The 26301-nt window shown below is 37.1% G+C and overlaps 1 protein-coding gene and 1 pseudogene across 1 annotated transcript in view; one reads left to right on the top strand and one right to left on the bottom strand.

Moving 5' to 3' along the window:
• PYROXD1 (pyridine nucleotide-disulphide oxidoreductase domain 1) overlaps positions 1-21584 on the bottom strand; it is a 31670-nt gene extending 10086 nt beyond the window's left edge. The window contains exons 1-7 of the mRNA XM_032159790.2: positions 21443-21584; positions 18816-18896; positions 13438-13557; positions 9211-9339; positions 6763-6836; positions 3463-3623; positions 2660-2760 (exon numbers count right to left, since the gene is read on the bottom strand). Of these exons, the coding sequence (XP_032015681.1) occupies positions 2660-2760; positions 3463-3623; positions 6763-6836; positions 9211-9339; positions 13438-13557; positions 18816-18896; positions 21443-21526 (750 nt within the window). The 5' untranslated portion in view covers positions 21527-21584. The remainder of the gene's footprint in view (positions 1-2659; positions 2761-3462; positions 3624-6762; positions 6837-9210; positions 9340-13437; positions 13558-18815; positions 18897-21442) is intronic.
• On the top strand, positions 10678-11414 carry LOC116472764 (elongin-C-like; annotated as a pseudogene).
• Positions 21585-26301: the final 4717 nt, after the last annotated feature.

Raw genomic sequence — 26301 nt, 5'->3', positions numbered from 1 at the left:
AATCGGTAAATGTTCTGTGTTCTGACTGCTCCATCAACCAGCTGTTGTCCTATGTCTCTCCCTCTCCTTGGGCCTCCTTATTCCCGGAGACACAAGAATACTGAAACCAGGGCAATCAGTTACTCTGTAGTGGCCTCTAAGTGTTCAAGTGAAAGGAAGGATCACACATCTCTCACTTTAAATCAAAAGCTAGCAATGATTATTAGGCTTATTGAGGAAGGCACGTGGAAAGCCAGGCCTCTTGCACTGAACAGTTGGCCAAATTGTGAATGCACAGGAAACATTCTTGAAGTAAATCTAAAGTGGTATTCCAATGAACACATGAATGATGAGAAAGCGACACAGTCTTCTTCCTGACATGGAGAAAGTTTTAGTGGTGTGGAGAGAAGATCAAATCAGCCACAACATTCCCTTCGGCCAAAGACTAACCCAGAGTAAGCCCCTAATTGTTCTCAATTCTGTAAAGGCTGAGAGAAGTGAGGAAACTGCAGAAGAAAAGGCTGAAGCTAGTAAAGGTTGGTTCATGAGGTTTAAGGAAAGAAGCCATCTCTACAACAAAAAAATGCAATTGATAACTGAAGAATGTAGCTACACTAAACAACAGATTTTCAGTGTACATGAAACAGCCTTCTAGTGGAAAAAGATGCCATCTAGGACCTTCATAACTATAGAGGAGAAGTCAATGCCTGGCTTCAAAGGACAGGCAGACTCTCCTGTTAGAGGATAATGTAACTGGTAACTTGAAGTTGAAGCCAATGCCTATTTATCATTGTGAAAGTTCTAAGGCCCTTAACAACTATACTACATCTACCCTGCCTGTCCTCTGTAAATGGAACAACAAAGCCTGGATGACAGCATGATATGGTTTGGGCCTGGTTCTCCGCCCAAATCTCGTATCAAATTGTAATCCCCAATGTTGGAGGTATGGCCTGGTGGGAGGTGACTGGATCATGGCGACAGTTTCTAATAGTTTAGCACCATCCTTAGTGCTGTTTTCATGATAAGAGTTCTCATGAGATCTGGTTGTTTAAAGGTGTGTGGCACCAGCCCTCTTCTCTCTCTTCCTCTTGCTCTGGCCATGTAAGATGTGCATAATTCCCCTTCCCCTGTGACTGAAAGTTTCCTGAAGCCTCCCCAGTCACGCTTCCTGTACAGCCCGTGAAACCGTGAGCCAATTAAACCTCTTTTCTTTATAAATATTACCTACTCTCAGGTATTTCTTTATAGTACTGTGAGAATGGAGTAATACACAGCACATCTGTTTACATAGTTTACTGAATATTTGAAGCCCACCGTTGAGACCTACTGCTCAGGAAAGAAAAAGATTCCTTTCAAAATACTACACTCATTGACCAGGCATCTGGTCACCCAAGAACTCAGACAGAGATGCACAAGGAGATGAATGTTTTCATGCCTGCTAATACAATATCCATTCTGCAGCCCGTGGATCCAGGAGTAATCCTTACTTTCAAGTTTTATTAAAGAAATGCATTTCATAAGGCTATAGCTGCCACAGATAGTGATGCATCTGATGGATCTGGGAAAAGTATATTGAAAACCTTCTGGAAAGAATTCACCATTCTAGATGTTATTAAGAACATTCATGATTCAAGGGAGTAAGTCAAAATATCAACATTAACGAGAGCTTGAAAGAAGTTTATTCCAACCTTCATGGATGACTTTGAGGGGTTCAAGATTTCAATGGAGAAAGGCAGATGTGGTGGAAATAACAAAAGAACTATAATTAGAAATGAATCCTGAAGATGAGACTACATTGCTGCAATCTCATGATAAAATTTGAAAAGATGAGTTGTTGTTTCTCATGGATGAGCAAAGAACGTAGTTATCTGAGATGGAGTTTACTTCTGGTGAAGATGCTGTGAGTATTGTTGAAATTATAAAGGATTTAAAATATTATATATACTTAGTTGGTAAAGCAGAGCAGAGTTTGAGAGAATTGACTTTTGAAAGAACTTCTACTCTGGGCAAAATGCTAAAACAGCTTCACATGCTACAGAGAAGTCTTTCATGAGAGGAAGAGTCAATTGATGGGGCAAAACTTGTTACTTTAAGAAATTGCCACAGCCACCCAAATCTTCAGCAAGCACCACCCTGATGAGTCATCAGCCACCAATACTGAGGCAAAACTTTCCACCAAAAAAAGATTATGATTTGCTGAAGGCTCAGATGATTGTTAGCATATTAAGCAATAAAGTATCTTTAAATTAAGGTATGTGCATTGTTTTTTTAGACATAATGCTAATGCACATTTAATAGACTACAGTATGTTATAAATGTAACTTTTGTATGCACTGGGAAACTGAAAAATTCGTGTGGCTCACTTTATTGTGATATATCATTTCCTGTGATGGTCTGGGACTGAACCTGCAATACTCCAAGGTATGACTGTATATATATTACAGTATCACACCTCAAGAGTTAAAACGTAGGCTGAGATCCAGTCTTAGATGCTTTGACATTCAGTTTTCTTTGGTGGCCAAACGGACCAACTGCATTGGAGGTCTTTTCCTAGCACTATGGATTTTAAGTAAAGTGACCTAGCAGTTCGTTGACTATATATTTATAACCAGTCTTTAATAAATGGTTCAAGAATTTAAAATTACATTTAGACATATCCAATTAGTATATGAAAAGATACCTCTTTTGTTCCTTTAAGATTCAAGCCTTCATGCCAATCTGGTCCCAACGCACTGCCTACATTATCTGCTTTAGATTTGCTTGTGGCTTCCTTTTTCCTTCCTAAAGAGATGAAATTAAATAATATAAAAATTACCAGGTAGAGAAATATGTTAGTGTTCTGAAGTTTTTTATTTAGGCAATGTAATGATTCATACATATACATACATTACAGCATGACTAACCTATGTTATCTATATTAATCATTTTAGTAATTATTTTAATATTTTTCTGATGTAGAGTTACAAAATGGATAATCTTTCAATTGTGTGTTGAGTATAAACACACTCAACTTATGTTTTGGATGTTACACTGGTTAATTGGAAGGGTAAGAAAATTAGCCTTCAAATTTTTATAATTTTGTCTATTTTTAGCACCTCCGAAATGTACAAAACTCTTATTTAATTTCATAATCTAAAAGTTTTTCAAGGCTATCAAACTTAAAAAATATGAAGTTTGTATTAGTTTTCAACTCATTGCATTTTTTACAAAACTTCTTCAGGTATTGCCCAAGTGTAGCATCTGTTTGCAAAGATGCAGATGGGCTGAGTTATTCAGTTTATTTTAAATTTCTTGTTTTAATTATATATATATAAAATACATACATATATATAAAATAGAAAATCTGAAAAATTCATGTAAAGATACATAAATATCCATATTACTATTTCCAAAATTTATTTTATTAAATTTTCTTGTAGCCTTTCCCTATATGGTTTTAAAAAAGTTTTGTATGAGAATTAACGAGCTAGGTGCTACACTTACCTTCAGTTGTATATCTGGTTCTTTTATGTGCAATTTTAGCCTCTGATTTTTCAGTAATGAGCTTTGAAGTCAAGAATTCAGCTGCTCCTGCATCAAAGAAAGTATTCCCTATAGCTTTATCTTTAATGGCCCAAATCACTTCACAGCCTTCAATTTCATACCTAAAAACAATATTAAAGTTACTAAGAGTGATTTCAAAAGTCTAAGTAAAAAATCTTTGCATTTGCAAATAATGATCTCCTGAAGCAAAAGTAGGGAATACATTTTTAAGGCAAACTGGGAAAGACTGATTATAAAGAGGAATATTAACGTTCTTTACAGATATTAAGAATTAAAAATAGAACAGTAAAAGAAACTGAAGTTTACAGAAAGAACCTTTAAGTGACAAATACATGTACTGAATATTAAGTTAAATTTCATTACAATGTATATCATTAGAAAATGTTCAATTTCTACAATACACTTATTATATCAATGGCCCCCAGGGGTAAGCAGTGCTTTTTAAAACATTTGGTTATACTGTAATTAGTAATGGATGGATGGTACATAGCTATAATACTGAGAATCGGTCACTTATTTGGTATCAACTTTTTATATCTTCAAAGCACATGATGGAAGGGGATAGAAAATGGAGAAAATCAGAGTTATAAGCTAAAAATCTTAAGGATCAAGATCAAGGATCAAGGATCTTAGAGGAAGGAAAGAATGGACATGGTATATATAAGCCACCTTCTATTACTATTTACCACTAACATAAGGCAATGGGCATATGATATTTTATTCTAGGTTTAGATACTGAGAAATGGTTTTCCTAACAATATTCATTTCACAAAGTCCTTGAAGTCTATTATAATTAAGATGATCACATAATTTATCATCTAACCTGGGATACTATCTGCTACTAATAATCATTTTTGGTACAACTGGTGGAAATGGAGACAATCCCTGACAAACAAGATATGTGGCCATCCTAACTATAATAGGATTTTATCTAAACTTGCAATACTAATAAAATACTGTAATTAAAAAGTTAAGGTATTAATTTTTCACATTTCTTTATGGTACAAAGTATTGCCATCTTTATTTCACAGACTGATATAACATAGTTAGGTTACACGACTTTTCAAGACTAATCAATAAACAGATTACAGAAAAAAGGTTTAGTACATCTGAATCCAGTTCACTTGATATTCATGCTTTTCAACATACGGTGATAAGGAACTCCTTGCTTCATCTAATAAGTCTTTATTTTTCCAGCTCTTCTATGTCAGTAAACATTAGGCACCAAATTCCAGATTATTGGGTGAACATTCTATTTTATGTTACTCTGGTCATATAGCATTACTGACCAGTGGAAAGTGGAATACACACAAATTTGGTAATAAAGTTTGTATTTCAATTTACATACAGGCATACAGTTATCATGCAATGCTTTCTTTTTGAAAAACTGGAAATTTCTCTACATTACCATTTTTAAATTTAAAGTAATATTACACTGTAACACCTATCAGTGCAGTTTAACATACTGATGACCGACTAGCAGACGAAGTTATTACAAGTAACCACAAGAAACTTCACCGCTTGCTCTACCTCCTAGGACACCTTCTAATCCTCTTTTCCTGACTTGAACTATGTTCTCAGCAAGATGCACAAGTTTGACGATTATCATCACACACAGAGGGGAAATACTGCTTTCATTTTGAAAACGACTCTACAAAAACAGACAATGAGGTATTGCGGTTTTGTGAAGTTATGAAAAACAATTATCTGTTTGAAAAGGAAAGGATTAACTTACACTTAGAGAGAAGAAAACAGATAATAACTGAAATAAATGTATAACGAAGAACATCAGTATTAGTTTCACTGAAACACAGTGTAGAAAGGGTATAGGTATGCCAACTTTCATGAGAGACAAAGACCTAATCATGCAGCAGACCTGAAGTCAGAGAATAACATTATGTGGGTCCATTTTTAATTACCAAAGAAGAGCTTACTAAATACAAAATTATGAGTTTTATCCAATTATACAGTCTTTAATCTCATTTTAGTCATTATTTTAATATTTTTCTGATGTAGAGTTACAAAATGGATAATCTTTCAATTGTGTGTTGAGTATAAACACACTCAACTTACATTTTGGATGTTACACTGGTTAACTGGAAGGGTAAGAAAATTAGCCTTAATTTAAAGAAAATGATGAATAGGATTAAATGTAAGACTGAATATTTTTGAACATAAAATTTTTAAATGTAAGTAACAATTATAATAATAGTAAGTGATACTTTGGTGATAGCTGATAGAGAAAACCTGGCACGTATATATTATACACAAGGATTTGAAGCCCCATTTACAATAAATCTATACCTCTTCCCTCTTGGCCCACATTTTGGTTTTGACCCTTTCTCTGTATTTCTCCATACAATGCCACAAACTTCATAATAACAATAATGACTGTTACCCATAGTACTCAGGCAATTTAAGAACTCTTACAGCCTTCCACTGGGTGAGATCATCCTCTAAAAAAGGGGCAAAAACCTAGTTTGAGGGTTGGATTGAATGCAGGTGAGCAAAGCTATGGCTTTGGCAGAGTCCTTATTTTGATTCAAATTTGTCCTCTTTGTGGTTTGACCCAACTTTATGGCCTGAAAAAGATCCAGACTATTTCATGTCAATCATCTGCTAGAGGATAAAATCATGAAGTGAATCAACCTTCTGCAGGCCACAGCAGGATATTTCTCAATGGTTTTTGAACTTGTAGTATCGTCTTAAGATGAAAATTAATTAACGTGTTCACATTTCCCAAGCTACCAAAAAAAAAGAGCTGGAAGAACCACATATCCTAAAACAGGAGTCACAAACATTTTGGGTTACACTGGCCAGACAGGTAACATAAATGAATGAAGCAGGATTTATCACATAAGCAATAAAAAGTGGTGAGGGCTATCACTAGAAATCTCAAAAGGTGTAAATATTTGAATTATTTTTAAACATAAAATATACTTATAAAACACATTTATGGGCCAAATTTGGCCAACCACCTTGAGACCTAAAGCATTCCCAAAACATATATATTTTATAATAAAATTTCTACAATTATGGATTCCACAAGAGCTAAAAAAATATGGTGGATTTTTCCCCTTGAAAACATATGAAAATTATATTTATCTTTGATTTTCAGAATAAAAAACATTTTCCAGTCTGACAACAAATCACATGAATTACAAAGCAATTGTTAAATTTAAAAACAAATTATTTTTAAACAATTTAAATGGGTTATCATATTTAAAAATATATACTTACACTAACTCAAGTGCAATACCACCGTTCCCTATGATCATTATTCTTTTAGCTTTAGTAAGCTGTTTCTGAAATTCCTATGTTAAAAAGAAAATAATGAGGTAGTATTTTGTAATAGTGGGCAATAATCTGAAATATGAGGCTTCAATAATATTCTAAAAATGTAAATATTTTATTGAATTTGTAAAGAAAAAAATGAATCTCACTTTCTCACTGTATCAGGGTACATCCTCTCGATTAGTATTACAAAAGTCCCCTTTATGCTTTATCCCAAGCTGCCTTTATAGCAATGCCTCTCTTGATTTTCCTTTCCTTTTAGGTCATTACATTTACAGTACTTCGGAATTTCAGCAGGAGGCACTATTAACTTACCACATTCTCAATTATTTGACCAAATCAATTATTATTTCTTTTCGCCTAGACTCTTAGTTTCCCTAGAGTTACTTAACACTTAAAACTTCTAGGAATGAGAAGCTCAGCAGCATAGTGGTTAAGAGCACAGACTCTGCACTGGCTCTAGCAATTACTAACTGAACGAATTTGGGCAAGTTGCTTACCCTATCTGCACCTCAGGTCCTTTAACTATAAATGGAAATAAGTGACTATATATCCTACTGTTTCTGTAAGGATTACGTGAGATGACACAGACAAAGCTGGTAGGAGTAGCACGCACCCAATAATGTCAAACTTTTACTGAAAAAAAAAAAAAAAAAAAATGTTATTCTAAGACAGATACATTGATGCCTCCACCCCCAGAAAAAAAGATCACAATGAGCTTAGAGAAGCCAGTGGTAAATGTAAATGACGAGTTAAAAGGTGCAGCACACCAACATGGCACATGTATACATATGTAACAAACCTGCACGTTGTGCACATGTACCCTAGAACTTAAAGTATAATAAAAATATATCTATTAAAAAAAAAAGAGAGAGAAGCCAGTGGTAATTCTTTGGGCACTTTCAAAAGTATAGAATAGTCTCATTGCTTCGGAATGACACCTGGCCCTTCTACTAAGTTTATATTAAATTTATCTCCAAACTTGTAATATTCACTGAAGCTGACATCTTTAAAATTCTCCAAGAAAAAAAAACCGAAGTTTATTTCAGTTTGTCCTTCATAGAGGATATTGCAATTTAAGAAACATCTGCAAGAGTACTGGACCTAGAGGTGAAAAGCACAAGTTTAAATTGTGTATCTGATCAACTTAATAGCTAAATTAGTATAAATACATACTTAATCTCTCGACCTCAGTTTCCTATTTGTAAAGTGGGAGTAATAATTGTCACACAGGATTATCACGAGGATTCAATGAGTTCACGTATGTTGAGGACCGAGCTAAAACAGTTACGAGCTCAATCTCTGATAATATGAACTTAAATTGTTCACAAGAAAATAATCAAGTTCCTTTAATTTTCTCTTAATTCCTAATTATTTAGTTAAGAGAATAGGCTGAAAGAAAACTATTAAATTTTCAGAATATAAATTATATTAATGCAAAATCACGTCATGAGACAGAACAACAAAGTTGAGGTTAGACACAGTATTGTGAAACCAGGAAGAGCTTCTTGGCAATAAGGGTTAATAAGCCCTGAATTAAATTAAATTACCAAAAGGAATTTGTATAATGCTCCAAAAACAGATGTTTCACCTTATTGGGATAGTTTATCTAGGGCAGAACAATAAGCCAAGTGACTTTTTCTGTTCTATGATTCTACCATGATTTTGTACCACAAAGATCTTTTGAATTTTTTTTTGCTGGAGAATAAGATCAGTAAATTTTGAATACGCTTTACCTTTTTGGAAAAAATTGTTATATTATTTAGGCTGCAAATCGCATATTCCCCAAGTAGAGCAATGAATGTTTGTGTAATGTAAGTTGTTAATATTCAGCACAGTCATTATATCTGGGTTATCTCACGCTGATAACACATCAGAATGAACTTAAAAACATAGTATCAACTAAAAATATAAAATTGGCAGGAACAGGCTGGGCATGGTGGCTCACGCCTGCAATCCCAGCACTCTGGGAGGCCTAGGTGGGCAGTCACGAGCTCAGGAGATCGAGATCATCCTGGCTAACACGGTGAAACCCTGTCTCTACTAAAAATACAAAAAAAAAAAAAAAATTAGCCAGGCGTGGTGGCAGGCACCTGTAGTCCCAGCTTCTCGGGAGGCTGAAGCAGCAGAATGGCGTGAAACTGAGAGGCGGAGCTTGCAGTGAGCTGAGATCGCATCACTGCACTCCAGCCTGGGCAACAGAGTGAGACTCCGTTTCAAAAAAAAAAAAAAAAAATTGGCAGGAATAAAACATAACCACTCTGTGGCTTATTGGTCATGAAACAAAAATTTCCCTTCTGAAATTGTAATTTGGGAATTGTAAGTGGAACACTTTAATTCAAATGTAGAAAATTCTTTTATTTTCCTTCTCATGATCCAACCTTAAAATGTTACCTGAGCACTGTCTGTATCACGGATTCCTAATACATATGGATTTCCTTCACATATCAACTTTGGTTTAGCTCCAGCACACAGACAGAGTTTCTTATATACATGCTGATTGCCATCTTCTGTTACAATGCACTGTAAATACATCAAACAATGAAAGAAAAGGGAGACACATAATCAACATGGATACAATTTCACTTTAAATTAAAAATTCAATAAGGCAAAAGCAAAACATAATATATTAAGGTTGCCTCTTGGTGGCACTCAGTTCTTTGTTATAGCAATTACAAAACTAAGCATGAGAATACATGTACTAACCCAGTTATTCTTAATCATTTTAAGCTCATGAACCATTTTGAGATCTCCTGAACACAGTCTTTCTCCCCTGGCATAAAAAGGTACATTCACACAAAGTTTTGTATTAAACTTCAGGGAATCCCATGTTGGTTGAAAAGGTATGTTGACCCCACGTTAAAAACAAAACTTCAAGAAATTTTTAAATTAAGCATTCTCATTAAACCTGTGACAGGCCTTGATGAAGATTTCTGATCTCAAGGGAAGTTACTTTAAGAAGACCTAGTAATTCTAACCATATCATACCTTCATATCTATTATGAGTACAGAAAAGCAGTGAGTGGTACAGGAGGTTACGGTATGTCTTCTTAATCTAAAAAGACTAGAAGTGCTTAAAAAAAAAAAAGTACTTACATTCTTAAGTACAAATAATGACTTTAGAAGCAAACCAAATGCTTTTGGGGTATATTTTAGTATAAGTAAAAAATATGATAATCTTTAATCCTAGCATGTGTTGGCTTTAAATTTATATTAATTTTTAATAACATAAATGGGTCTAAAACTACATATCAGAGATCTATTGCTTTTGTTCTTTAATACTGAATGAAAAACCACATATAAATAGTAGCCTTTAGACAACATTTAAACATAAATGCATGCTACTATGAGAGAAGCTCAACTTTGTTCGAATGATTTAGGGGTTAATGTTTGTGCCAAGTGTTTGACTTAGAAACCTTATTAAATTGTATCATAGCACTTAATATCCAATGAGACATTTAGAACCCAAATTAACTCTTCAGTTCCATAACAAATACATAAAACCAGTAATCCAGCATAGCATATCCATACAGAAATTGTATACAAGTCTTCTTTTAGAAAACCTGGTTAGAATTGCATCTGACAAGAACAAAAGTTAACTATAGACGCTGACAAAACTTAAAAAATAATTGGCATTTAGCTGCTGTAAAAACAAATAGCACAAACAAACACAACTCTTTTCATTAGCTACTGCTAAATTTTTGGCAAGCGATGTGAAGGTAAAATATACTATGTCTAATTCACTAAAAAATGTAAAGGACACTTCTCCAGACGGAAGTGAGCAACATACTCTGCGTCCTCGCCTCACCAGCAAACTACTGAAGTTCCTGGGGAAGCACAGTAGCATTTCATAAGAACAAAATGCATGGAGAGGAGAAAACCTATGGTGGCTGTGAAGGCCCTGATGCCAGGTATGTGAAACTGATATCATCTGATGGCCATGAATTTACTGTAAAAAGAGAACATGCATTAACATCAGACATGATAAAAGCCATGTTGAGTGGCCCAGGTCAGTTTGCTGAGAATGAAACCAATGAAGTCAATTTTAGAGAGACACCTTCACATGTGCTATCAAAAGTACACATGTATTTTTTTTTTTTTTTTTTTTTTTTAGATGGAGTCTGGCTCCATTGCCCAGGCTGGAGTGTGGTGGCGTGATCTCAGCTCACTGCAAGCTCCCGGGTTCACGCCATTCTCCTACTTCAGCCTCCTGAGTAGCTGGGACTACAGGGGCCCGCCACCATGCCCGGCTAATTTTTTTTGTATTTTTAGTAGAGACGGGGTTTCACCGTGTTAGCCAGGATGGTCTCGACCTCCTGACCTCGTGATCTACCCGTCTCGGCCTCCTAAAGTGCTGGGATTACAGGTGTGAGCCACCGCGCCCGGCCATATGCATGTATTTTACGTACAAAGTTCGCTACACTAACAGCTCCACTGAGTTCCCGAATTCCCAGCTGCACCTGAAATAGCACTAGAACTGCTGATGGCTGCGAAATTCCTAGATTGTTAAATAAAAGAAATTATAATAAACTGTTAAAAAAACAAAAATGTAAAAGACAATGGATAAGAGAAGGCAGACATGCACTGCATGTGGGATATTTTTAAAATGGTAACAGGAGGCACTCTCATTCATTCAAATGCCCTAACACATAAATTCCCTGACAATCCATTTAGCATATTTTGAGAGCCCACCACAATTTACAAATATATTACTTCAAATATGTAATACCACTATAAGTATTAGGAACTTATCTGGTTTGGGGATTCAGATTTTTTATTTTTTCCTGATAAAATTCAGTACTTTTACTTTTTTCTCTCAAATTACTTGTGTTTCAAATGTGGTATATATGTGTTTTATCCCTAAAGGAGACAAAACACATCTCTAATTTATGAGCTAGAACTCATAAATTAGAACTGCCTTATAGAAACAACTACAAATCTACTTCTTATCTTGCCTAAAGCTCATCTGAGGATACTGTAAATCATCTAACAACATCCTTTCCTGAGACTGCCTTCTTCATTCTCATGTAAAGGGTTATTGACTCCTGCCGAATTTATAGTAGAAATCTCACTCACATCTGGGATATTTTTTACAACTACATTGTCCCTGTCTCAGTTCAGGCCTTATATCATTTTTCAAATCAATTTTTAAAAAATTATTATTATTCTTTTTGAGACAGGGTCTCACTCTGTTGCCCAGGCTGGAGTGCAGTGGCGCAATCACAGCTAACTGCAGCCTTGAACTCCCAGGCTCAGGTGATTTCCCCACTTCAGTCATCAAAGTAGCTGGGACTACAAGTGCACACCACCATGCCTGATTAACTTTTTGTATATTTTTTGTAGACGGGGTTTTGCTATGTTGCCCAGGCTAGAGTCAAATTTCTAGGCTAAAGCCATCCGTCTGCCTTGGCCTCCCAAAGTGCTCGGATTATAGGCGTGAGCCTGCACATAATTTCCTGACCCTTTACATAATTTTTGACTATCATAACCACCTTCTAGTTTGGTTGGCTACTAGCCATTTGTTCATTCTCAACACTCCTATCAGATGTATCTTCCTTAAAAAAAAAAAAAAAAAATCTATTTTATCACTGATGCCCCAGCTCTTAAAATCACCTTACAATATCTCCCAAATATAAAACAAACTCAACTTCTTTTTTTTTTTATGAGACGGAGTCTCACTCTGTCGCCCAGGCTGGAGTGTAGTGGCGACATCTCAGCTCACTGCAAGCTCCGTCTCCCGGGTTCACGCCATTCTCCTGCCTCAGCCTCCCGAGTAGCTGGGACTACAGGCGCCTGCCACCACACCTGGCTAATTTTTTGTACTTTTAGTAGAGACTGGGTTTCACCATGTTAGCCAGGATGGCCTCAATCCCCTGACCTCGTGATCCGCCTGCCTTGGCCTACCAAAGTGCTGGGATTACAGGCATGAGCCACTGAGCCAGCCCAAACTCAACTTCTTATAGTGTGACATTAAAAACCCTTCAAGATCTTATTTACTTATCTTCTAGCCTTGATTGCCAATCTCCTTTACTTAACCACACCCTAATCCCTTTGACATCTCTATTCTTCATATTTCTTTTGCTTTCTTTGGGTCTTTGAACATTCAATCTCCTCTTCCTGGAATGCCTCTTTCCACCTGGGGAACTCTTAATTTCACTCATCTGTTAATACCCAGCTCATTTTACTCTCTCTGTGAAGTCTTCCTTAATCCCTGATATCAGAGCTTTGACAGTATTTCAGTGACTATGTTTTTTATATTTCAATATAATTATAGTATGCATGTTCGTATTCCCTTTGACACTGACAGTTCCTAGGAGCAGACACCTCATATTATCCCTACTGCATCCCAACACCTAATGCAGTACCCAGAACACAGTGGACACTTTATAAACATTAACGTAATTTGAAATGTGAAGACTAAAATCCCAAATCTAATTATATAATTCCAATAAACTTACAAAAACTGTATTTTTTCTAGTAACACTGGAAATCAATGTCACTAAACTTCACATGTTAAAAACTTAAATGGTGGTGGTGGTAGAGCTGGAGTGAAAAGAAGGCAGGCAAAACTTTATCAAGATTCAACAACGGAAAATGTTATTAAGAAAACAATTATCTTACGTGTTCTTCACTCTTCAGTTGCTTTACGCCAGATTCTATAACCTTAATGTTGGGAAAGCGTTTTTCTAACATGATACTTGATTGTTCTTCAACATCAAATTCTTCCAATATTTTAGAAATCTGTATAGATCAAAGAGATTAAAAATGTATATTTTTAAAGTATTTTCTTTCAAGAATCTTAAATAATAAAAATACTTTGCTTTTATACACTATTTTGTGTTTATAAAACAAACAAGTTAGCCAACTGCACTATATAGAGTGGAAAGAGGACTAGACTCAGCATTTAGAGACTTAAATATTTGCTTGGCCGCTCCTGGGCAAGTCAGGTGTTACAAGCCATAGTTTCCTGGCTAATAAAATGAGTGCTGACCTGTAAAATGAGGCGTAACACCACTTACATTTCTACAGTTTAGCCAAACAGCTTATTTATTTCCTTATCCTTCAAGCTTTCTCTCTCTATTTACTAGCAGACCTATGGTCATCTGGTCTTTGCACTCTTCTTTCCTGTTCTATAAAACCATCAGTATTCTTCTACACTCACTTTCCTTTCTGTCCAGCTAAAGTTCAATTGTGAATCATTTCACCTTTTCCCTAAATCCCTTACTTCCTTGCTCTCTTATCCTAAACTGTTAACCTGAAAACCCTCAACCCTATAAACTATCTGCTTGCTCTAGTCCTAAGCCCAGTTTGCTGCAGAAAGACCACACAGCCTTACAGATTGATCTTCAACCTCAGCTGCTCCTTAAAAACTGCATGGAAATCTTAATGCGTGGCCCTGACAGTTCTCAAACCTTTTGGTCTCATGACCCCTTTACAGTCTTACAAATTATGTAAGAACCTACTTCTAGGGTTATTTAAGGATCATATAATAGATCTGAAACCTTTAGAAGACGACTTGATGCATGGTAAGCACTTAATAATGTGAATTATTAGTAGTAATCTTTTTTCTCCTTTAAAAATTATACAAGTCATGAATCATACTCTTTGTAACACTAAACAAACAATACATAATAGAGAGTAAATGTTAAAGTCTCTACCACTCTTCAAATCTCATCCTTAATCCCTCAGGATAAGCACTAGTGACTTTTTGGTGTTATGTTCTATACTTTTAATCTCCGTATCTTATGTGCCTAGCACATTGGTTAATATATAATATAGGTACTCAATAAATCATAAAGATAATGCCATTTCCTACTGCTGTACACAGAATAGCTGGTATTTGTATATTTGTTATTCGCACATTTAAGCTCACAACCCTGTGAAGTAAGCAAGGAAAGTATTAACCTAATACTACAGGTGAAGCAGCTTACAGAGATCTTCCAAGGCTGCCCGACCAGTAAATAAGAGGCCTAGAAACCAAGCTTTTTCCTTCTATTGTACATAACTTACAAAACTGGCAAAAACTGAATTCAAGTCTCACAACTCTTGGATTATTATACTGAATTAGGTCTTCTGGAAAGACAATTATAAGACCCAGCTATACAGCTTTCTCTTATGTATACAGTCTTGGCCTGTCATTAAATATGTACTTTTACCTTTTAAAGACTAATAGCTATAATTTTTCCTCTATTTCTCCCAAACTCCATAACTCTCTGGTATACCTAAGTACTAAGATATCATATGTATCTCTACTTAGGTTATAAAGGGACAACATGGTATATGCCACTAAACTACCCTTGGTCTTATGGGTTTACAACATGAGAAAATTATATTCCATTATCAGGATATTACCAGAGACATCATATTAAATGAAGGGCTACGGTAGTAGTCTTCACTGAAGGGTGGGAAGAAAGATCAGAATGTATGTTTTTTGACATTTTAGAAATTTTATTTTGCATAGGCTTTATAACATTTATAATTGTAGTTCTGTAGCTCATACATATAACTTATTAGTATACACATATTGGGATGTCAGGGCAAAACTTTTTAACAGTTGAGCTACAGGATCAAAAAAGTTTGGAGATGACTTTTCTATGACACTATGACCCAACTGTTCTTAGACTCCTATTATAATGTGAATATAAATTAATGGAATACAAAGTATTCTGAGACACTAATTATCTGTAAGTATAAACTTGGCTTGGAAGCACTTTTCTGATTTGTAAACACACATACACACACCCCTACCCATATTTATAATAAATATCATGTATATTTGTACCCATTTTAGATTTGCAGAGCATCTTTCCTGAAAAAAATTTTTTATTGGAAACTTTCTCAAAAGTAATTCTAAGTGGAAGGAAAATGGAGAAAAAGAACAGAAGATTAAAAATTTAGTGTCATTCTGGGAGCTTTTGGTATTCTATCTGAATAATTCTCAACTCAAGCTTTTTAAAAATAACTGTCAAAAGAATATTTGTAATTTTAAACAATTAAAATACTCCAGAATGCATGGAGGTATTGTCATCAAGATGGCTAAGTAGGAGATACCAGCCTTCATTCCCCCATTAAAAAAAACAAATATAGACAACTCTTCACAAGCCAAAATAGCCCAAAGAGGGCTCAGGGGCCCATTAAACAATCTGCAGCAACACAGTGGAGCAAGAAAATGGAGAATAGACACATAAAAAGAATCAATAATGACCCTGGCATACCTGAGAAACCAGGAGATAGCTAGGAGCAAAGAAAGGCAGAAGCTATCAGTATCAGCCACATGGTGGGGACCACTGTGGTAAATGGTGGCCTGCACTGCAGAGGAAACTGGCATCCCTTGCTGCTGTGAGGGAACCAACAACCATTCCTGCCAGGGAACCCCAGAGAGGGAGACACGGCAGCATATCTTGTCTCCACAAAGAAGTGGCCAATGTCAAGATGCTCTGGGAAAGGAGTCACTTTGTCTCTCAACCCTGTGAGTGTTCCAACCCCAGGGCCATGGTCACTCTGAGAATGCCTATACCTCAGACCTAGGTTCTATGGCCTGTACTGGGCCCACCTACATCTCAGACACCAGAGACATCACCATAGTAAGCTAGTTTGCACTTTGCGCCCTGCAACCAAGCCTCACTGCACGTCTGCAATCCAGGCACTGGCTCAGCTGCCATTGAAAGCTGGCCCTGCCCCGACACTGAAGCTGCTATAACTGAGCACACCTGTGTTCCCATTCTTGGTTTCTCTAGCTGCTTCACAGCACACCTGTGTTCCCATTCTTGGTTTCCCTGGCTGCCTCACAAGCATCCTCACCTCATATTCTATTACCAATATAGCAGTATGGGTACCTGCACCCTAGGCACCAATATCATTACAGTCCCAGATCCCAGAACTTTAATTCCTCCATGTATGCCTGTGTTTTGGGCCTCAGCTCTATCTGCTCCATAGGCACCACTTATCAGACACCAGCGTTGCTGCCACTGAACCCAGAAGGCAGACTCAGTGCCAATAGGGATCCCCTAAGCCACAACTTCCTTTGTGGGAGAAAAAAAGATTGGGAGGCTCTTAGCAGCCATTGACATTGAAAACCCCAACTACCCCCACTACCACTGCAGACATCCAGAGTTGGATGCTGAGGATCCCTGCAATCTTCAACAACAATTAACTCAGCTGACAGAGCTGCAGACTACAAAGTGGGCACCCTCACTGGTGCCAGAACTGCTACATCCCATCTAGCAAGCAGCCCTCCCCACAGGGGAAGGTCTTTCCACAGCAAAACTAGCCCATACTTCTGAAAACAGCGAGTGTGTCATCAAATGTGCAAACATCAACATAAGGCAGTAAGAAACATGATAAACCAAGAAGACATGCCACCAAAAGAACACAAATGTCAGAACTGCCTGACAAAGAATTCAAAATAATTGTTTAAAGAAGCTGAAGGAACTTCAAGAAGTTACAAACAATTCAATTAAATCAGAAAAACAATAAGCAACCAAAACAAAAAATTTAAAAAGACAAGTTATTTAAAAAACAAAGCAGAAATTCTTATGATGAAAGATGCAATGAATGAAACAAAAAAAAATGTAACAGACTATGTCAACAAGAGAACTGATCACACAGAAGAAAAAATCTGTGAATCTGAAGACAGATTATTTGAAAATATACTGTCAGAAGGGAAGAAGAAAAAAGAATGAAAAAGAATGTAGAACTATGGAATTAAAGGATGGCATCAAAGAAGCAAATCTTTGAATTATAGGAGTTACAGGAGACAAGAGAGACAAAGGAACAAAAAGTGTATTTAAAGAAATGACAACAGAAAACTTTCCAGGCTGGGCATGGTGGCTCTCGCCTGTAATCCCAGCAATTTGGGAGGCCGAGGTGGGAGGATCACAAGGTCAGGAGTCCGAGACCAGCCTGGCCAATATGGTGAAACCCCATCTCTACTAAAAAATACAAAAATCAGCCCGGTGTGGTGGTGGGCACCTGTATTCCCAGCTACTCAGGAGGCTGAGGCAGGAGAATGGCGTGAACCCAGGAGGCGAAGCCTGCAGTGAGCCGAGATCGTGCCACTGCACTCCAACCTGGGCGACAGAGCGAGATTCCATCTCAAGAAAAACAAAAAACAAACAAAAAAACAAAACTAGAGTTGGCTGGGCGCGGTGGCTCATTTCTGTAATCCCAGCACTTTGGGAGGGCAAGGTGGGAGGATCACGAGGTCAGGAGTCCGAGACCAGCCTGGCCAATATGGTGAAACCCTGTCTCTACTAAAAATACAAAAAATTAGCCAGGCATGGTTGTGGGCGCCTGTAGTCCTAGCTACTTGGGAGGCTGAGGCAGGAGAATGGCGTGAACCTGGGAGGCGGAGCTTGTAGTGAGCTGAGATCGTGCCACTGCACTCCAGTCTGGGTGACAGAGCAAGACATCGTCTCAAAAAAAAGTAATCAATTCACCATAATCAAGTGGGATTTATTCAGGGATGCAAAGATGGCTTAAAATATGCAAATCAGTAAATGTGATATACCACATTAACAGAACAAAGGACAAAAATCATGACCATCTCTACAGATACAGAAAAAATATTGAACAAAATTAAACATCTTTTCATAATAAAAACCCAACAATTAGGTATGGAAGGAACGTACCTCAGCATAAAAATGGTCATATACAAGCCTATAGCTAATAATATATTGAATGGTGAAAAGCTGAAAGCTTTTCCAAGATCAACACAAGGATGCCCACTCTCACCACTTCTATTCAACACAGTACTAAAGTCCTAGCTAGAGCAATTAAATTAGGTGAGAGAAAGAAATAAAAGGCATCCAAATTGGAAAGATTTTAAATTGCTTGACTTAGCCATTCCACAATGTATACATATATCAAAACATCATGTTGTACAGCATATAATCATACTTGTCAATTTTTAAGAAAAAAATACACAATTACCCTAACTGCTATGCAAGTTATTGCAATTTTTTCAAATTAATATTAAGAAGTTATACAAAGGTTCTTACCTGCTTGAAATTTGTAACTGCTTTAATAACAGGAGAAGCTGTTACCAAGAGAATATCTTCTGATGGAAAGTGAGTAGCCAACTTATTTTTAAAAAGAGAGAAAAAAAATTAGGACAAATTACTCTAAGTACCGGTATATATGGTTTGGGGTTGAGAATAATGCAATTTTAATAATGTAATTAATCTAGAAAATTAAAAACCCACTGTTCCTCATCTAAAGGTCTCCATTATCCTTGGTCTTGATGGGGCAATGGTGAATAATGTTAAACTCTGATACTGAGAAAATAATATTTACAGTAAACACTAACAAAGAACTCCTGAACAAGAAAAGTGATATAAAGAAATATCCTTTATTTACTTCAAGTATTTTGTATACCAATTTAAAGTTATAATGCAGAGGATGAGAATAAGCTATCTTCCTAATTACCAGTTAAACCAACTTCTATTTATCTTAAAATAATATTTCATTTGTCTTCAATGGGATGAAATTAAAGCAAACCCTCAATATTAAACACTTAGAATATTGGTCTAACTTTCCCCACGTGCTCTGGCACTCCTATTCTGCTTCTTCCAGTCAGTACATATTGTGGGATGATAAAGCCATTTTAATAACATCTTCAACAAAACTTAGACTTGTTAATGTTTCATTATTTTCCTTTAGCCACAACCTCTGTCTTCTTCACTCTGTACCTGAAAGCATTTTCTTATCTCAAAGTCTGGTTCCTCCACACCATCACCCTCAATTATCTGACTTCTATTCCTACTCCATCACTAAAACAGCATGTTTGAGGTATCTATGAATCCTTAAAATCCAAGGGATTATTTATTTTCTTTATTTTTTTATGGAGATGGGATCTTGCCATGTTACCCAGTCTGGCTTCAAACTCCTGGCCTCATGCAATCCTCCCACCTTGGCCTCCCAAAGTTCTAAGATTACAAGTGCGAGCTATCGTGCCCAACACCCATGCGATTCTTCTTAGTCTCATTTTATTTGAACTTTCTATATTTGACAATATTATTACTCTCTCCATCTTTCTTTCATCTGTATATTCTGTAATTTATATCTCTGCTGTTTCCATTGCTAGATGAGGTCCTCAAAACTTCTTTATACTACTGAAATCACCTTCGAATTGGCTCTCCAGTTTCACATATAAACCAGCTGCCTCTGCCACAAATACATTGTAACTAATCATCTTTCAAGCCTTTTCATATGATCAAGTTACTCCATTGCTGAAAAACATTTGACTACTTGTAAATTCTCGTTCTTAGCATGATAAGACTCCTTATGATCTATGCTTTAAGCTTTACTGCTCCCTGATGATCCATGCTTTTCCACTGGAGATGACATTCTTTTCTTGAATACTTGGTGAACTTTCACTCATTCTTTCATAATGAGATTTTAAAAATACCTCCTTTGATTAAAAAAATTTCCTCTTCCCTAATTCACTCCCTACCTACTCCACAGCCACCCCTAAGATAACCGTTGATATCTCTTGCATAGACATACAATATTGTAATATTGTCTCTTCTGGCAGGCTGTGAGTCCCTAGCATGGTATACCATGCTGTTCATAGTTGAACACTCAGCCCTTAGTATGGTGCCTGCATCATATATGTTTACTTAGTGAATAAACGGAAAATACGCATCCAATGATGAAAACACTTGAGTTTCTTCCACTATTTCTTATGACTTCAGTGATTGCTCATGTTTACTTTATATCAACAAAATAATGTAGAACTTTTTGGATTACACACATGTATCTGAATATATACGGTCTGGCTATTCAGTGTAATCAAGAAAGCAAGCCCTACATGAATTTAATCCCTCGCTGATTGTTTTACAAAACATTACTAGAAATAAAGTTTCTTCTACCTTGGGAGTTCGAAGTATAGAAAACTTACGTATGGGATTCTTTATTAATTAGTTAAGATGCACTAAAGACTTGGCAACTATTTGGAAACTAAACTCAATCACCTACGATAATTAACAAAGGGGGCTGAGGGCCAGGTGCCGTGGGTCAGGCCTGTAATGCCAGCACTTTAGTAGGCGGAAGCGGGCAGACTGCTTGAGCCCAGGAGTTCGAGACCAGCCTGGCCAACATGGTGAAAGCTCGTCTCTACTAAAAATACAAACATTAGCCGGGCGTGGGGGCTGGCGCCTGTAATCCCAGCTACAGGCTGACGCAACAGAAGAATCGCTTGAACCCGGGAGGCAAAGGTTGCATTAAGATCGCACCACTGCCCTCCAGGCTGGGCGACAGAGTGGGACTACGTCTCAAAGAAAAAGAAAAAAAAAAAAAAAAAAGAAAGAAAGGGGGCTGAATTTTTTGTCTAAATACAAAGTCCTCATGTCTGCTCTGACATTACAGGGATCTGAGCACGGATCAGCCAGCTTTGGTTTCTCGGCTACAATTTGCCTCCCACTCCTCCCTGCGCCTGAGAGAAAGCTAGTGAGATCATATGAGGACCACCAAGCAGTTTCTAAAATCTGGGAGCAATAAGTGCGGAAAAAGGCGCAGCAAAAAAGGAACCCGGAAGAAGAAAAAGGGAAGGGGTGGGAGGAAGGCCTCCAGCGCTACCCATTTTGGGGTCGGGGAAACAGGCGGAACCGCCTGAGCACCGCCCTACCTGCTCCGCACAAGTGACGCCCGCGATGCCGCCGCCGACCACCACGAACTTCCCTGCAGTCGGGGGAGGGTGCGCTGCCTCCATGCTGCCGGACTCCCCAGTGGTTTACTGAATATCGCGGCGGAGGAGCGGGACTCTGGACTCCGGAAGAGGAAGCAGCGGCAAGGCGGTCACTTCCGGTGCCTTATCCAGAGAATCCGACCTACAGGTGCTCGGGAGCTCACGCTAGTCATCTCGAGTACCTGCTGCCAGCTGCGTTTCGGAAACAACGAATTGTCTCGTGGTGTTCAGAGCTTTGCGTTACTATTACTACACCTGAATGTAGTTATTCCATGAAAATTTGACAAAGAGAAGACCAAAAAATTAAAAATAAAAAAGTAAAGATGATGGGTTGCCCAAAGAAGTTTGATAAATTACAGATCTAAAGATAGACCAGTGTTCTCACGGGACAAAACAGTCATATAATAAATGAATTGGTGTGAAGTTCTCATTATTTGTTTCTGCGAGAAAGTAGAGGCGCAGATCTTATGCTCTTATTGGTAGAAGGAGCCTTCGAGAACATCCTGACCCCACTCCTGTCATTTTGTAGGTGAAGAAACTTAAGTCTTCTGAAAACCACTTGATTGCCACCGTTCACCTAATAATCCAAGATTTTTGTTTGTGGAAGCACAAAAATTCTTCACGACAAGGCAAAACAATACTACTAAATTGTTCTCTAAAAAATTATCCTTTTCATTTACAACTTTGACCTCAGCTAAAGTTTCCAGTAGTAATGTACAGTTGCTTTCCGTTTTGTCAAAACAAATGAACATTTCTTACATTTCCAATCAATAGCAGCATGTGTGAGGGTTGAATGAAATATTCTCAGTCTCGGTTTTACTGTGAATTTTTTTCGTGGTCAATTGTTTTTAAGAAATTGCTCAATTATTTTTAACTGTTTTTACTATATTATTCACTATTCATATTATTTTACTATTTACGATTACCTTTGCTGTCTCATATAAATTTCCTTAGGAGTTGTTTTGTAATGGTAAGGTATTATCTCTCAAATGGCTCACTCTAAAACTGGTAATTACCCGAGTCCCTTTAATTCTTTAAACACTGAGAACAACCATTATATATTAACAGGAAAGCCTACCACGTATCTAATTACAGGTATTTACTGACACCTGTAAAAATCATTGTTCTTTGATTTACCAAGTTAAATGGTAAGCGGTTTAATAAACGTGTCTAATTCCTGTTACTAGTATAGCAACCAAACAAAGCATTCATTTCTAGGGGGAGGAAATACATTCCTTAAGCCCATTTAGATCTAATCTTGCTTCAGCTTATTTTCACATTATCTCAGTCACACTGTGTTCCATTCAGGCCACACTACACTTCCAGATCCCAGGATATGCCATTTTCTTTCTGAGCATTTGCACATATCTTTTTCCCAACTACTTTTCCCTAGCTAACTCATCGACCTTTGGTTTCATCAAGCCGTTGCTTCCCCTTTAAGATACTTTATCTAACTTCCTCAAGACAGCTAGATGTCCTCTCTGTGTGTTCCTATAGCACCTTATCATCCTCTAAATTTAGACTTATCCCACTTTATTGTAAATTCTTACTGCCTGATCCCACCACCACCATAAACTGTTTACTTAATCTCAGGGATTATTTTTGTCTCCCTTTGTATCTCCAATATTTAGTAGGTAGTAGGTATTCAACAAAAATGTGCTGAACGAAATAGGAAGTTGGTGGAGCATGAAACTCCCCTGAAGTCCTTCTAAAGATTTTTAGATTCATTGTCCAGGGTCAGGATCCTCCTGTATATTGTGACAGGGGTTTCCTCTTTATGGAAGTTGGAAGGAAGAATGGGGTGGAATTAAAGCTCCCAGGGGAAATGGAAGGAACCAGTATCTTTATGGTTCTTTAAACATTTTGTAATTCTAGATGTGGTTGTGCAGTACAAGTTTCTTTGTGTCATTTTGTTATTGGAGCAGGAGAGGTATCTACTTATGCAAATCTTATTTAGGATTTGGGTAGATTAATTTCATTATTCTATTTCCCTTTTTGTTCACCTTTAAAACTTTCTCTGCATTGTTTTGTACCCACTTTTGTGACAGACTTTTATTTTCTTCTCTGTCTCTTTTAAAATTCTTAATAAAATGAATTTAAAAAGTACCCACTGTAATACCATACTGTTCTTTGGTCTGTGTAGTTATCATTATTAATTCAGTTATCACTGATTGGACATTAAAGATATACCAGATACTTTGCATATTTTATTTCTAATCTTCAAGAAAACTATACAAGGTAGATATTACTATCCCTGTTTTACAAAGGGAGTATAAGATGCCACACTCTATCAACTTAATCACACTGTATTGAATTATAAATTTATATTAAAATAATTTGTTTTTTCATTATTCCTAGAGTAAATGTATTCAACCAACATGTATTGTGCATGTTATAGGCACGTAATGGGCTTAAATGTTGTGGGGATTACAGAGATGACTCATACATCCTTGATCTCAGTTAGTTTACAGGCTGGATGGGGAAATAACACTTGTGCATACACAACCAAAAAGTAAGGTAGAACCTGTGAACTTCTTCTAGGTGTTCTCAAAATCCCAACCACTAATATCATATCAAATATAAAAATAAGCTCACTAAACATGTTCGGTGACTGAATGAATGTCTATGTAAATTCAGAACCTGTATTTATATAGACTCTTATCTGTGTAAGACTCTTATCTATGTATGATGGAAAGAATCATGGTAGGCTCCATGGACAGTGTGGTCTTTGAGCAGAACCAGGGTACAGTGTAGATCCCAGAGGTGAGGAAAGGATATTTCAAGGGAGCAAGCTGTATAAGCAAGAACGTGGAGGCAGGTGAGTGTGGGGTATGGGATGGTTAATGCACAAGGGAAGCAGTAATGAGGCACATGAAAATACAGACCAAAGTTCCATGGGGAGGACGTTAAGGGACCAGCTATAGGATGTGGGTCTATTTAGTCGGCAAAGGTTTTACTGAACCATAAAAGAAAATTTTCTTAGTTGTATACAGAACAAAGAAAATAGGACAATCCTATTTGGATTTTGGAAGAAAAAAAAGATGTGCTACCAGCAATCTTTCAGTGTTGGAAATATTTAATAAGTGTATTGAACTTTTTTTAACTTTCTTCCAGTTAAAAGCTTAAAAAACAAAATAAAACAAAGCAAAAGTATCTCATAATGGGTAGGGTAAATATTGTTATTCTCAATATCAGACAAGGTGAATAACTATTTTAGTCCCATTCTTCTTTTGCCTGACCTGTGTGTCCAGTTTCAAGACAAACTGATTTGGCATGGTCTGACATTTAATAAAACACAGTGCAAAGTGGGAGTAAAAGAAAAATATTTTTATTTGGACATGATGTAGAGAAATTGTCTGGACTTCAGAGTCAATATACCTGAGTCTCAATCCTGAATCCATCCTAACTATGTGATCTTAGATAAGTCAGCTCATTTTCTTTCTTTCTTTTTTCTTTTTTTTTTTGAGACGGAGTTTCTTCTGTCGCCCAGGCTGGAGCGTAGTGGCATGATCTTGGCTCACTGCAACCTCTGCCTCCCAGGTTCAAGCAACTCTCCCGTCTCAGCCTCCCAAGTATCTGGGATTAGAGGCTTCCGCCATCATGCCCGGCTAATTTTTCTATTTTTGTAGAGACGGGGTTTCACCATGTTATCCAGGCTTGTCTTGAACTGACCTTGTGATCCACCCACCTCGGCCTCCCAAAGCACTGGGATTACAGGTGTGAACCACCGCACCAGCCATTTTCTTTCTTAAAAATTTATTATCATTTCTTAATTTCAATAGCTTTTGGGGTACAAGTGGTTTTTGGTTACACCGATGACTTTTATAGTGGTGAATTCTAACATTTTAGTGTACCTGTCACCCAGGAAGCATACATTATATCTGATTGATAGTTCTTTATTCCTGGCCCCCTCTCACCCTCCCCCTTCTGAATATTTAAAGTCCATTATATCATTCTGTGTGCCTTTGCATAACTCATAGCTTAGCTCCCCCTTGTAAGTGAGAACATACGGTTTTCAGTTTTCCACTCCTGTGTTACTTCGCTTAGAATAATGGTCTCCAGCTCCATCCAAGTTGCTGCAAAAGACATTATTTCGTTCCTTTTAATGGCTGAGTAGTATCCCATAGTGGGTAAATACCGTATCTTCTTTATCCACTCATTAGTTGATGGGCACTTAGGTTGGCTTCACACCTTTGCAGCTGTGAATTGTACTGCTATAAACATATGTGTGCAAGTGTGTTTTTCATATAATGACTTCTCTTCCTTTGGTTAGATACTCAATACTGGGATTACTGTATCAAATGGTAGATGTACTATTAGTTCTTTAAGGAATCTCCATATTCTTTTCCATAGAGGTTGTACTGATTTACATTCTCACTAGCATTGTGTAAGCATTCCTTTTTCCCCACATTTACACCAATATCTATTGTTTTTCTACTTTTTTCTTTTTTTTTCTTTTTGAGACGGAGTCTCACTCTATAGCCAGGCTGGAGGGCAGTGGTGTGATCTTGGCTCACTGCAACCTCTGCCTCCCGGGTTCAAGCGATTCTCTTGCCTCAGCTTCCCAAGTAGCTGGGACTACAGGCACACGCCACCATGCCCGGCTAATTTTTTGTATTTTGGTAGAGATGGGATTTCACCATGTTGGCCAGAATGGTCTCCATCTCCTGACCTCATGATCCACCTGCCTCAGCCTCCCAAAGTGCCGGGATCACAGCTGTGAGCCAGCACACCCGTCCTGTTTTTTGACTTTTTAATAATGGACATTCTTGCAGGAGTAAGGTGGTATCTCATTGTGG

Source organism: Hylobates moloch, unplaced genomic scaffold (assembly GCF_009828535.3).
Source record: "Hylobates moloch isolate HMO894 unplaced genomic scaffold, HMol_V3 SCAFFOLD_8, whole genome shotgun sequence".
NCBI classification, from domain to species: Eukaryota; Metazoa; Chordata; class Mammalia; order Primates; family Hylobatidae; genus Hylobates; species Hylobates moloch.
The sequence above is the reverse complement of the archived record's forward strand: the minus strand, read 5'-3'. Positions and strand labels throughout refer to the sequence as shown.